The sequence below is a fragment of the Solanum pennellii genome, chromosome 3, assembly GCF_001406875.1.
Source record: "Solanum pennellii chromosome 3, SPENNV200".
NCBI lineage: Eukaryota > Viridiplantae > Streptophyta > Magnoliopsida > Solanales > Solanaceae > Solanum > Solanum pennellii.
This window is the reverse complement of record NC_028639.1, coordinates 7,911,058-7,926,123: the sequence shown is the minus strand read 5'-3', so window position 1 is coordinate 7,926,123 and position 15,066 is coordinate 7,911,058. Positions and strand designations below refer to the sequence as shown.

General features: G+C 30.5%; 1 protein-coding gene and 1 long non-coding RNA gene across 2 annotated transcripts; both read right to left on the bottom strand.

Annotated features, from left to right (window-relative positions):
- Positions 1-7,426: 7,426 nt before the first annotated feature.
- On the bottom strand, positions 7,427-10,292 carry LOC114076445. The gene is made up of 3 exons (XR_003577376.1): positions 9,041-10,292; positions 8,768-8,963; positions 7,427-8,178 (listed from the first exon to the last, which is right to left on the bottom strand). It is a non-coding gene; the product is annotated as an uncharacterized LOC114076445 (long non-coding RNA).
- Positions 10,293-11,402: 1,110 nt separating this feature from the next.
- Positions 11,403-14,170, bottom strand: LOC107012181 (probable receptor-like protein kinase At5g24010). The gene has a single exon (XM_015211949.2). It carries the CDS (start codon positions 14,072-14,074, stop codon positions 11,621-11,623), a length of 2,454 nt encoding a protein of 817 aa, XP_015067435.1. The 5' UTR covers positions 14,075-14,170; the 3' UTR covers positions 11,403-11,620.
- Positions 14,171-15,066: the final 896 nt, after the last annotated feature.

The window sequence follows — 15,066 nt, the reverse complement described above, 5'->3', positions numbered from 1 at the left end:
CCAACCAGTCCCATCCCCAATCCCCATTGGCCAATGTTTTTTATGTCATTGTTTCATTCCTATTTTTATTTCATTTTCTAAATAACAAACGTAAGTTATTTAAATTACAAGTTATAAATATAATTCATAAGTTATAACATTTAACATATTAATAAGTAATAATTTTTAGACTTTAAAAGATTCAAATGTTGAAAGTTGAAACTAAGCTAAAAAATATTTTAAATTTTTTTTTATTAAACTTAACTTGCAAACTTAATTGATAAAAACTAAAAAAACTATCTTTAGAATAAACTTAATAAAATTACATTATAAGTTTCAAAACAATTAATTTAAACTTTAAGCTTGGAAATATGAAAAATGCATTCATATTTTTGTAATTCAAAAAATAAAAATAACTATTTTTTTAAATTATTTTATGAAATAGCTAGATGTGTCATCTCGTTTATCCCAATCCGATCCGTTTCGGTTCCATCCTGGTATATAATTGAACCGAGAGGAAACCGAGTATCCATCCCTGTAGAGTCGGTCCGGTTCATTCCGGTTTCGATCAACAAACCAGTCAAACTGTCTCGTTCCAGTCCGGTGGTTCCGTTCCGCTCCGTTGTCCAGCCTTAGATACATGTAATCAGGATCAACATTCAACGCTTCGTTGATCCAGTTGAGCTTCAGAGTTGTTGGTGAGCTTCCTTGCTTCCGGAGGATCCCTTGTTTACTTCAGTCATTTCATTTGGTTATTAGGATGCCATGGGTCTTGGCCCGACGTCCATCTCAATTAGTACATGCTTCATAGATAGTTAGATAGTACTATTTCATGAGTCTTGTTCATTTTAGTTATTATGGTCTAGACTTGAGTTGTCGCTTTTGACAAGCGAATGTTTCTTTCTGGGTTAGTTATTTTGAGTTAAAGCTTTAATTTTAAGTTTATTTTATTTTATGCATAAGTCTTCTGCTAAGAGATAAGCCAGGCAAAGGATTCGATTGGGATCAACAATGGTTCTCGAGTGTCCGATCGCATCCAGGGTGTAAACTTGGGCATGACTGAAATGTATCTGAGAGGGGCTCTTTTGTAATTTCTTGTAGAAGATAGAGAATTTTAGATATTTTAATATCTTAAAAACTTGAACAAACAATTATGAATTAACTAAAATTGAAACTAGACACTATGGGAGAATAGACATGAGACTTTATGATCAACATTATATACTAATAATGTAGATGCAATATTGTCAAGAGGCAATTGTCTATTATCCAATTCAAAAATTAAAATTGAACACTAAGTATTAAATATTGTTTTGATACATAATTACATTAGACAAAATAAAGTAGAATAAGACGGAATTATGTATCGATTAATACTAACAACAACAAGGCCACAAATCATCTGGTTTCATTGATCCTCAATTCTGGAAAAACATTAGTAGTGTTTATATATCAAGTTCATTTATATAAAACGTTGTAAATACTAATCGAAAATTCAACAATATTAGGGTTATGTATCTACACTGTAAATATGAGCATGATAAATTGCATAATAACAAAAGTTATTGTAGCAATGATGTATAAGATCAGTGATAACACTAACAAAGGCTAATATAATATATCATAAAGTTGAAACGAAGCATTATACATAAATTTATAAATCAAAATCAACTACATACATTAAAAATCTGAACCTTGAATAGAGAAGTGTGTTTAACAACATGATCTACTCCCCCTTTTTTTGTATTAAAAAAATTGAACAAAATATAAAAAAGAAAAAATCAACAATCTGATGTGCTGAAGTTAAAAAAAAGAATTATAAAGAAATCCTTGTACACTTTCTCCTTTGCTCAATATCACTTTCATAACTTTTTTTCACTTTCAACAATAACGTCATATGTGAATCTCGGCCCAAAATTCTTATAAGAGTCACCAACAACTTGACCTTTTTCTCCCTTTTTGTGCATTTTTCCACAAAGTCGAAAAGAAGGAGCATCTTCCATATAAAGCAGGACTTTGATTATGAAAAAAAAAAACAAGGATGAATCATAAGTTGGAGAAGACAAAAAATTCAATAATCATAAAGTTGAATTTGATTGACGGAAGAGAGAACAATTTTTAAAGTTAAATTGTAATGAAGGAAGAAATTGATAAGATTGTGGGAGTGAAAGTAGAGAGAGATTGAAGGAGTGAAAATAGGAAGGGGGGGCATGGCTTTGGGAGTTGATCGGTAATGTATTCGGTTGAGCTTGATTTTGGATGAAAAAGAGGAATTTTGTAATATTTTGAAATGGTATAAAATAAATAAATAAAATATAGTAAATAAGGATGTTTATATATGGATAATTTTTTTTTATTTTTTAACACAATGTTTAGGCCTCATTCATTTTCATTAAGATTAAGAGGTTTGAATCTGAATACACATCTGAATATTAAGATTCGCATTAAGATCCGGGTGATCTGAATACACATCTAAATATTAAGATGTGGTCTCTTAATCTGAACAATAAATAATTAATGTTGTTTGTTTTCAATATCTGAATGTGCATGTGAAATTGACATTATATTAACAAAATATTATAAAAATTAATTTCAACAAATATATCACTTTTGATTTAAAATTTTTTTAAAAATTTTAATTATCACGATTTGGAGTACTATTTTTCCATTCAAAGAATCTTGATAAACAACAATACACCAAAAATATTAATGCAACCAGTGTTCTATTCACACGTCAATACAAGAAAATTATTAATATTAAAAAAAAATACTTGAAAGAATTTATGAAAACTTACTGGTTCGAGGGGGGGAGGGTTGGTGTTTGATTGAGAAAAGAGAGAAAGAAAGTTTGGTTATCAGATAAAAAGGCACGCCCAAAGCAGAGAAGTAATGATTTATAATTTGATAACTTATTAAATGTGTTGTTAAGAGTATCCTACAGATCTAATGTCACAATCCAAAACGAGTCGTGAGTGGCACCGACACTTAACCTCTTAAGTGGGCGAACCAACCAATTTAACCTAACTTACAAAATACTAGCATAACGCGGAAACTCAAATGTTACTAAATATCATTTCCCAAAACCTGAAAGTCATCACATCAAGGACATCTAATCTCCAATACTAAGTCTAAGAATATCAAATACACCAAAATAAAAGAATAAAATGGTATGTGTCCGAAAATATAGGACATCATGTCATGACCGAGAGAACCCAACACGAGCTTGAATGGATAGCTCACCCTGGAACTTGATATGCGGGAGGCTGGCTAGAGCTGAGGGAAATCAGAAGTCATATGTACACTCGCTGCATTTCATAAAAGGAAAACAAAGAAGAAAACAAGTAGGGCTCAGTACGAGGCAACATGTAATGAGTAAGTATCATCGGTCCACCCAAAATAGTAACTAATATACAAAGAATAATAGTATGAACTCAACTATAGCACTTAACATTTGATAAGCAACAAACAACATGAACAAGTGTCAATAACAATAAATTAAGCACGTATTAAGTCAACGGTATCAAGATCACACATGAGGACTCATGCCTCCGAACCAAACTATTTTGGGAGTTGAGTTCTTTGAGATTGAGTATCTTCCATTAATTCGACATGTTTTTCCTTTAATATTATCGTGTCGGAACGTGACACTCCGATCCAAAAATACCGTGTCAGAACGTGACACTTCGATCCAAGAATATCGTGTCAGAACGTGACACTCCGATCCAAAAATACCGTGTCAGAACGTGACACTCCGATCCAAGAATACCGTGTCGAAACGTGACACTCCAATCCATTAACACCATTAATTTATCATTTACTATCACCATTTTTTTTCATTCGTTAATAATATTTCATCGAACCTTCTTTATTCAAGGCATTACTTTGATAGAGATGGTTTAAGATTATACATTTCACGATCTCGGGATTTCAGACCTATCACAAAACACACGACCAAGACACACAATCACACAATCAAGTACATAGAAAACTTCACAATATTATTCAATGCATATCAGTCACTATTAAGACTTTACTATCAAATAGCATAAATCATAACCTACCTCCACCGAAGAACGAAGTCAAGCAAGCTACTTCTCCAGTATTTTTCCTTTCATCAATGCTTCTGAACCTTTCCAATCTATCAAATATATATGCATAATTTATAAGTTAACGAGTCTACAAACACTCATATTACTATATGTACTCTAGCCTAGACCCAAAAACTCACTCAATTCTACAGTCAAGTTCCTAAATTTTGATACCAACTGATTTATCAAGTCTCATACATGTCAAAATTTCAAGCCTAGAGTTAAGTCTATATTCCTCCAAGTAACCTAATCTAATGATATTAATATTATATAATACATTTATTTTAGTTATCTATCTCAATATATCAAAACTTAGTTCATAATATGATAACTATTCAAAAAGTTACAGCCCAAGTCATAAGGATCATGTACATTAGTATGTCAAAGAGGAAAAGATGAAACCTCCTGCCTATCATCCATGATCTATGCACCATCGATCATATTATTATTATTATTATTATTATTATTTGTTATTATGATTAGTATCCTTACTATGGTTACACTAGACAATTACAACACAAATTTAACCCACCAAAATCGTAAGCATATAATACACAGAAACCAATTTTCCAACATACCTATTGATGCCTCAATCATTTGGTAGTCATTACCAATGATTGCAGGTAAATGTTACAGCAACACATAGCCTCCACGTAAGAATAACTTGCCAATATCCCTTTTTCCCTTCTTCCTCATTTAATATAAATATTAATTAAACATGACATCGATCAATATATGAATTAAATTATAATGTTACTATATAGAAAAATCCTATTTAGCTTCGACTACAGAAAGTAATAAATCATTGTATTCACTAACTAATACACTTATACCAACCCATAATTTTTCAGTGATTTCTTATCATTAATTATCCACTTAGACTTTCATTTTTGTTAATATTCCTTCTATCATAACATGACATTAAGTAGTATATGTAATGATATATATAATCTCCCACCCAACATTTAATATGCAGAGAAAAACATTGCGGCTGATTAAAGATTTACCTGAAGGCAGTTGTTTTCCATTCAATTTTTGTTCCACGTCGTCCTCTCTTTGTTCTCCTCTTTCCCTCTTTTATTTTCTTCTACAGATTATTTACTATCCTAATTATTAAAAGACTAATTATATAAGTGGTAAAAGTAACCTTATTAATTTTAATGTTATTTTCTTCAACCACCAACTAATAAATTATTAAAATTATCCCACTAATGTAATAATAAAGTTACAAATAGTTCAAAATAACTTAGAATCTATCGAGAAATCTTTTATGAAATAACAAGCTCTAGTATCTAAAACAACTAAATGGGTCATTACATCTAATTCGTTCAGACCCATTAAGAGACTTTTTTTTAAAAAAAAAACAAATGAACTTAATGAGCTGAATCTGAATGATTTAGATTCATACCTAAAAACCAAACTTATTAAATGGACTTAATTTGAATAATTAAGATTCATACATCCATTAAGTGCAAACAAATGTGGTGTTAGTTTGGAGGTATTGATAAGTCATTGTTTAAGGCTTTCTCCACTAATACTAAATTATGTTCTTTATACTTTTCAATAAATAGTTTATTAAAACTTAATCTAATTGTGATTAAACAACAGCTAATGACTCAACCAAAATATTAATCCCTCTAAATAAATTGTTATATTTTATTTTTTTAGAGTTAATTTGACTAATTTTTAAAGTAAAATTTAATCAAATTAATTTAATAGTCACATTTAAATGATAACATTGTGCAATTTTTTTCATATCAATTTAATAAAAGTATATATTTTAAATTGTCTTTTAAAGTTCACACAATTTAAATTTCAAAAAAAAAAACATATCACCAAATTTGGGGCATAAAAAATTAATCTTTGTATTTATGCTTGACTTTCTTTTTGTGAAGCGTTAACCTTAAGATTAACTATATCCTTCAAAACTTGAGGATGATAAGTAAAAATTAGGCAAATCACATAGTCTAATGGACAAATTACTTTCTATCCCTACTCTTTATCTATTTACCAAAAATCTCCTTTTTTATATGAGTTCGGATACTTAATATTGAGGAATGATACTTAAATTAGAGCGGACAGATACTTTAATATTTAATTTGTTGTTATCAGTTATAGCGTAAAAAAGGGATAAAATTTGTCCCACGATTCAAGCGGACGTTTAACAAAATTAGAGTCTAATCTGCATAAACCTCTAACTGATTGATGGCATTAGTGAATTTCAAATTGTCAAACCTTCAGTTTGTTTTTCGAAAAAAACACGCAAAGCTTGGCTTAAAAAAGTTCTGGAACGCAATTTGTGAAGATTCAAATAATAAATATTTTGATCTTGTTAAGACATTCTGAAACATGGAAAAGTGATGTTATATACGAGTGATACAAAAGTAATGTGATAGTGGTTGGAGAAAATACTTCGTTCATAAATCTTATTTCAGCAATTGCAGCTGAGTTGGGTGTTGATGAATCTAAAAAAAATATCGAGATTAGATATGTTGTTGAAGGTGATTCGTCTCCTTTGTGTATTCGGACTGATATGGGTTTGAAATTGTACATACAAATTAAGACACATGAGGTTGGATTCAGAATGTATCCTCTAACAACAAAAAGTAATTGTTGTGGACGTTGTGGACAAGAAGGTCACAATATAAGAACATGTACTTTCTTTCCAAAAGATTCTTGATGATCATTTTTTTGTTGTTGTTTTATGCTTCATGTGTAATAATGTTTCTGGATAATTTTAGTTTGCTAATAAGATTTGAACTTTTTCATTTTATGTGATTATAACTTCATATAAATGTTACAAGATACAAAATTTGTAGTGATACTAAATATATCGATTTTGATTGTATTAAATCAAGATATTAATAATTTGTAGTCTCATTTACATATAACGGTAAAAATTATGTAAAGATAGTATCATGTATACTGTTTACATAATTGTAACCGATACTAAATATATATAGAGTTTTATATGTTGCAACAAATTGAACGATAATAAATATATTAATTACATTATTGTGTATTAATTGCTAAAGATACACAAATTTATTTTTGATAATAAAATGTGTATCATATACTTAAAAACTCTATGAATATTGTGTATCTGATGATAATATTGTATCAGACGTTGTGATTTATTGAAACACTAAACATTCTAAGTTAATTATTTTGTATCATTTTGTGTAATAATTGTGTAAAGATAGTATCTTGTATACTGTTAACAAAGTTTATAGTGTATCAGCAATAATTGTGTATCTATTACTTTTACAAAATTAATTAATAGCGAGTTACTGTTAATTAAATTGTGTATTTGGAGACAAAAATTGAAATTGAAATTTTTTTTTTGACGAAAAGAATTCTTCAAATTAATAGCTACTTATTAATATTGTGCCGGAAGGACAAGTTATAAAACAAAATACTAATTAACTTAACTTCAACATAATATAAACCTAACTACTCTAAATTAACCAATCCCCCTTCTGCCTGTGTAGTGTAACCACTCTTTGGCCTTGCAGGATCATTGGTATCACTAATATATCTAGTCTTGAATTTGTCCATACCATAATTTCATAACAATGTTCCGTATCTGTTGCGAAAATATTCAGTCTGAAAACTAACAGATGGAATGTTGATTTCGTCACTCAAATGTTCTGCATAAGCAACTAAATACATTCCACAATCCCTGCCAAAATGAAGATACATTAAAAAAAGAATTGAATGTCCAAGTAAATAAATTGATTTACAATACTAATAGGCTATTGCTTTGTTGTTTCATAATATCTTATGCATATTCCACTGCAAAGGAATGTTGTGGACCCAACAGTTCACCCGTTTCCTTGTCTTTGTATGCCTCCAATAACAATCAATTAATTCTTTCCGTTTTATCAAAGGAACCACTATCATGTAGATAGTTTGGAAGCATTACAGACAACTGATTTATCTCTTCGGAATGCACTCTTTTCCTTGACCCCATAGATGAGTCATACACTCTTATAAACGTTTCCTTTAAAACAACCACAACCAGCACCCAATGGAAATCTATAAATAGTGTTGTAGATGGACCAAACTTTAGAGCATTCCTTGGAATATGTTTAATTACATTAATCATATTCTGCAATTAAATAAATAATTTTTATCAATCTCCAACAGATATATACAGTTTATATACTATTACCGACATATAATCATGTTGTGGTTTAACTGATACTAAATAACAAAAAGAATGTTAGACAACATCACATTAATGAGTATCACTATTAACTTTTACATACATCAATGTACATGAATAGTGATCCTAAATAAAACATACATGCCAATATGATACTTAAACAATAATATTAGATACATTAATGTTCATGCAATTTTATACGAAATACCAACAAAACATCCAACTTAAACATATTAGATATGTTAATGTTCTTGTCCAACACATAAAAAAAACACAAATATCTAAATATTTCATTTGTCGTTATATAAATAGACAAAAAAATAACGTACCAAAAAATAATAAATTCATACTTAAAATATTATCTATGAAACATTAATATTTATGTGTAAGACATAAAATTATCAAAAAAAATCTGTGTTCCATGAGTGCAATGAAAATTTGAAATAAACAATACTTAAATGAAAAAAAGCGATCATCAAACTAATGAAAAAGATACAAAAATCAGGATGGGTAGGGATATAAATGTAGATACCGTAGATAGTGTTGGTCGAATAATCGAAGGTGCCGCCTTTCTACCACTTTTCTTTGGGGGTTTTGGGTCTTTCGAAGTTGATGAATGTCTGTTCTTTGAAGAAGATCTCTTGCTAGAAGTTGGATTTGTCATGATTATAGGGTCATGCAACGATTTAGAACTCAAATCTTCGAAACATTCGATTCTGGAAAAAAAACTATAAAAATTTTTAGAAAAGGAAGAACATTAAATACACAAAAAAGTTTAAAAAAAGAAAAAGGGAAGAATTCTTACTGGAGAAGATGATAAACCAATTCTGAACTCTAAAGCGGATGAATAGGGATTGGATTTTTTTGAATTTAAAATTTACTTTACGGGGAAAAAAATTTGGGCGAAATTTTTGGGGATGGGAAAGTTTCGATTTTGATTTCCAACATAAAAAGTAAGTTAAGTATCATTGGGTGTAAAAAAGGAATTTTTGAATTCTAATAAAAGAGTAGGAAAATATTGTGAATAGATAAAGTAAAGTTATGTAATTTAGTAATTATTCCTAATAAATTCTCCTCCGTCTTTCTTTACTTAAAATGTTATTTTTAAGGAGAAAAATACACACATTTATGATAAATATACAATAAAGACGAATTTATAACAATAACCCAATAAAGACCAACTCTATAAAAATAACCCATAAAGACATATTTTATGTAGCTTTCTCCATCATATCAAACTAGCTCATAAATTATTTTTATTTTTTAAACAAGCTTATTTATGTGTCTAGTAAATACTCAAAAGAGCTTATTAAGTAAAAAAAATCATGAAGAGTCATATTTTTTAACCTAAATTATGGTTTTAATTTAATTTTTTTTCAAAAAAAAATGATATTTCCATTGCTTTTTATTAATTAGGAATGTCGAAATAAACATAAAACATCACTTATTTGGGCCTACCACCCATATCTAATTACTTTACTAAATAGAGAAAAGGTTGCCCAACTCGGACCAAACAAATTCCCTATATAAACAAGAAAACCTAACCATCTAAGACATCTTCCATAAGATTAGGTTTATTAATCCGCCGTTGCTTCCTCTTTGTATCTCCAAGAAACTTTTCTTCTAAAACTGTTTATTCTATGATCAAACAGGGCCTTCAACCTCCTAATGTTGTGGCTAATCGATGTTCTTATGATCTTCCTCTTAAGAACATTGATCATTCACAACATAATTAATTAAGGAGGCAGAATGTCGTTTGGCCATAGGAAAAACATTTTTCAGATATGGAGGTCTTATGGAGATATGAAGAAGAAGGAGCGACGGATTAGGAAACCTAATCTTAAGGAAGAAGTCATAGATGGTTAGGTTTTTTTTGGGGTTTGATCCGAGTTGGGCGACCCTTTCTCTATTTAATAAAGTTATTAGATTTGTATAGTTGAACCAAATAATGTTGTGTTTATTTCAGCTTTTCTAATCAATAAAAAGCCTGAAAATTTTGATAAAAATTAATACTTAACTATTTGATTGTATTTCAATGCAGAAAAACACTTTTTGTTTGACCAATTACTTAACTATTTGGTACCTCATATGTTTTTAAAGTCTCAAAATACTCTTCGTATGATAGAACTCATAAACTGCCTCTTCATTCTATTTTTGTCATTTGTTATTCTCCCATACATATACTTTTAATATATTATCTCTTCTAAATAAAAATTAAAGGATAGATTAGTTCATTCTAATAAAATTCTTTATCATTTCTTATCACTAAACATTTCGACAGGTTATTATCAATTTCAATACTTTATTCTAAATTAAATAATTATTTATAAAATCATTTTAACATTTAAAAATATTTGGTATCACAGTCATCATTTATGACTAATAAATTTGAGCGTCAGAACAAAATATATAAGTAGAGTTTGATAACAAATAAATAGACGGTTATTTCAATGGAACTTTTGGGTAATAATTAAAAGTTACCAACAAAAGTACCATGAAAGACTCTAGAGTGAAAGTAAATAAAGCATTTGTTTTAGTATAATTTATATAAAGTATAGAAATACATACGACTAATTATATTCTATTCCATAAATTTTTCAATTATAAAAATCTTGAATTTTGCATTATTTCCGGATACATTCTTTAGTAGTCCTATATATATTGCAATACTTAATAGGAGGGATGTATTCGATAGTGGGGGATATATCTGAAAGGCATAATACATAAATATACCCTTTAACTTGGCTTCAAATCACATTTATGCTCTTCAACTTTGGGTATGCACAAGTAAACATTTAAACTTGTATAAAATTGAACAAATAGACACACATGTCCTACATGTCATATACATGTCATTTTTCTTCCTACGTGGTGTCCTACGTGTATTTTGTCATGTAGGACTCATGTGTTTATTTATTTAAAAGTTGGATAGTTAAAGTGTCTGTTTGTGCATTATGAAAGTCGAAGGTCAAAGTTAAAATTTGAAGTCAAGTTTATGGTCCAATATATGTATTATGCCTATCTGAAAAGAAATAAGGATGTATTTGAGAGGAGATAGAAATGTATCCGAGAGGGTTTTTTTATTGTAAAAAAAAAATAGATTATAAGAGAACTTTAGAGAGGATGATATGTTATAAATTTGAACAACCAAAAACTAAAACTAGACATTATGGGAGAATAGACATGAGACTTTATCATCAATATTATATGTATATACTATTAATACAGATACATTGTCAAGAGGCATTTGCCTATTAACCAATGCAGAAATTAAAACTGAACACTGACTATTACACTGTTTTGATACACAATTACATTAGACAGAATGAAGTAGAATAAGACGGAATTACATACCAATGAATACTAACAACATCGAGGCCACAAATCATCTGGTTTCATCGATCCTCAATTCTGAAAGAACCTCGCTTTCAGTGACACTGACACAGCTTGTGCTTACATTTATAGAAGGTAAGCGATTTATACCAGGCAATGCCATTTGCCACGAAACATCGGATTTGGTATCCTCATGAGATTGTTGGGCCATTGTAGGGTGTTGAAGCTGTCGAGCGTAATTCAAGTCCCACAACACATCCATCATATTAGGCCTATCAGTGCCATTCTCTTGCAGACACTTCTCTGCTGTTTCTCCGAATTTCCTTAGGGAGTTTGGGTTAATTTTACCAACAAGAAATGGATCGATTATCTTTTCGATCTGGTTTTCTTTTAGCCAAGAAAGTCCCCATTCAGCTAAGTTCATTTGATTTCTTGGAAGCAGGTTATCAACAGCTGGTCTAGCACAAAGTACTTCAAGAAGTACAACTCCAAAAGAATAGACATCAGACTTTTGAGTTAGTTGCATTGATTTCAGGTACTCGGGATCAAGATAACCGAAGCTACCTTTAACATCAGTAACAATGTGTGTTTCTTCAGGTTGACCTGATTTGGAGAGACCGAAATCAGCAACTTTGGCAACAAAATCTTCATCAAGAAGTATGTTCGTTGACTTAATATCCCTGTGAATAGTTGGCTCAGGTAAGCCGGCATGAAGGTACTGTAGACCATTAGCTGCACCTATACAAATTTGAAGCCTTTGATCCCACGATAATTCTGACCGTGAAGATGATTTACCAAGATCTTCATTTGAACTATACAAATGCTCTCTCAAAGTTCCCTTCGCCATGAATTCATAAACAAGTATCATCTCATTTTGTTCATCACAATAACCAATCAATGAAACAAGATGGTGATGGCGGATTTTGGACAAGAGCATTATCTCAGTTTGGAATTCCATAAGACCCTGGCCATGTCCAGCTTCGCTTCTTTTCACGGCCACTTTAACACCACTGTGTAAAATTCCTTTGTAAACTTTCCCAAAACCACCCTCACCAATCATAAATTTGGGATCAAACTTATTAGTAGCATGCAAAATCTCCGCGAAAGATATCTTTAACCCAAGGTTCATATCAGGAGTAGTGCTACCAATTGGAGTTCTTACAGTAGTCCTATCATCTGTACTTCCAGATTTAACACTCATCCTTGGCCACCAACTCGAGTTCTCAACCGTTTGTGCTTTTCTTGGTTTCAAACAACACAAGATCACTATGATAGAAACAGAAATGAGAACCGCGCCTCCAACAACAGAACCAACAATTATATAAACATTCTTCTTGGTTTGTCCACTCCACTCAACCCGATAATTAATCAACTCCATGATTTCCACCCCATTCAGAAAAGCATTTATAGACCTTGAATCATTCCGAGGACCAACTGAGATATTCATAAAACCAGAACCATCTGAATCCACCACAAAATCAACATAAAAAGGAACTCCAAAATCTCCAAATCTATCATATGGACTAATTGGCTTACCAAACATACCATATATGTATGCATTGAAAACTGTACCATTCCGCTGAACACTAACAATGTCACAAAAGTGTAGACGTACGAAAAATGTACCATTCCTCTTCACATCAAAACCCCAAGTTATGTTAAAGAAGTTGTTACTTTGAGTCTCAACATGACTACTATTCATTTCTTTGGCAGTTTTATAAACCAAATCAGGAGCATCATACTGAGTAGCCCCTCTTTCTTGATCATATTTAGGCCTATTACTATATATTGAATGATTCATAGCTAATGTTTTGATAAGTAAGTAATCATCATCAGCTACCCAATTTCTTCTCATGGTATCCGTATCATCGGTGATATCAGAACCCCCAACATTAATTCTATGAATAACATTCAAAACAGTCGAGGACAAATCATTGTTACTGCTAGTGACATGGGTGGTGTCATTGAAATTAGAAATGAAACCTTGAGGAGTAACAAATGCTTCTATTGCATTAACAAATGCAAAAGAAGAATCAGGTCTGAAAATGATTTCCAAATTACGACCTTTTAGTACAGGAACCAGAAACTCTTTGATAACAGGGGAAGTTATGTTTCTGGGTATACTGAAATTGGACAATAGCAAAAACCCAGCAGCGGAAACACTAAATTCCGCATCAAATAGAGAAAGGAAAGCAAAGAAATGAAGCCGTACCATGTAAACCCCATATTCATCAATTGGAAGATTGTATGACCCAGATTTAGTGAACTTTCTAGCAGTTTGATAGATTCCAGCTGACGCTGCAGTAGTAGTGTGGTCTTTAACGGAGTCAGTGTGGTGGGGGTCGGCGGAAAAAGTAGTGGTGCCGCCACCGCGGTTGAGTAGGATGGAAGAATCAGAACCACAATTGATGAAGTGTTTTTCAGGGAAGATGTAATTAGGTGATGAGGAAATGGAAAATGGAATGAAGAGAAGAGAAAGAGTGAGAAATGAAAGGAGAATAGCCATTAATGTTTTAGGCAGAATAGAGTGAAGTAGTAATAGGAATAGAAAAAGGTTGAAGATGACTGCATGTTGACTTGGAGGAAGACTGTAGGTAGTAATTGCGAGGCAATCATTTCATAGGCGGAGTTCTATTAAAAGTTTGTAGTAACTAGTAAGTAAAATATTAGACAAAATACATCAAATTCTCTCAAAATTTACTTTTAACATTTATAGGGGCGATTAAATAGTAAGGAGTCAAAAGAAAAAGAAAATTGTCAAAAATTTCAAAAGATTATATCAATTTTTTTTGTTAATCAAAACGGTAAAATCGCTCACGATGTAGCGATTAAATTTTTTTTAAAAAAATCAAACCGCTGTAAAGACAGCGATTTACACTTAATTTTTTAATTTTTTTTTAGAAATTTTAATTGAATCGCTGCAAAAAAAAGTTAGCCGATTTAATTAAGTTTCAAAAAAAATTAAGTGTAAATCGCTACCTTTGCAGCGATTTGATTTTTAAAAAATAATTAAAAATCGCTGCCTGCCAAGATTTGATTTCAATTTTTTTTTAAATAAAGCAAAAAAAAATAGTTTAAAAAAAATTATAATTTTTTTTTAATTTTGAAAATCGCTCCATTTGGAGCGACTTGTTTAAATTTTATTTTTTTTTAAAAAAAAAAGCAAATTTAAGAAATCGCTGCTATAGCAGCGATTTTGCTTTTTCCGACGAACAAAATCGCTACATCGTGAACGATTTTACTATTTTGGTTTTAAAAAAATTGATATGCCCTTTTGAATTTTTTAACAATTTTTTTTTACCCTTTTGGCTCCGGACTCCAATTAAATATCTTTAACGTCTTTGAAGTAAATTTTAAAATTAATTTTTTTTCTTATTTACCTTTTTTCTTAAATATTCTTTTTTTAAAGCATTACACTAATTAATTAATTTGAAATGAATTTTAAAATGAAAATTGTCTGACCTTCTTCTATCCCTTCTCTTCTCCCCCCACCCTCCC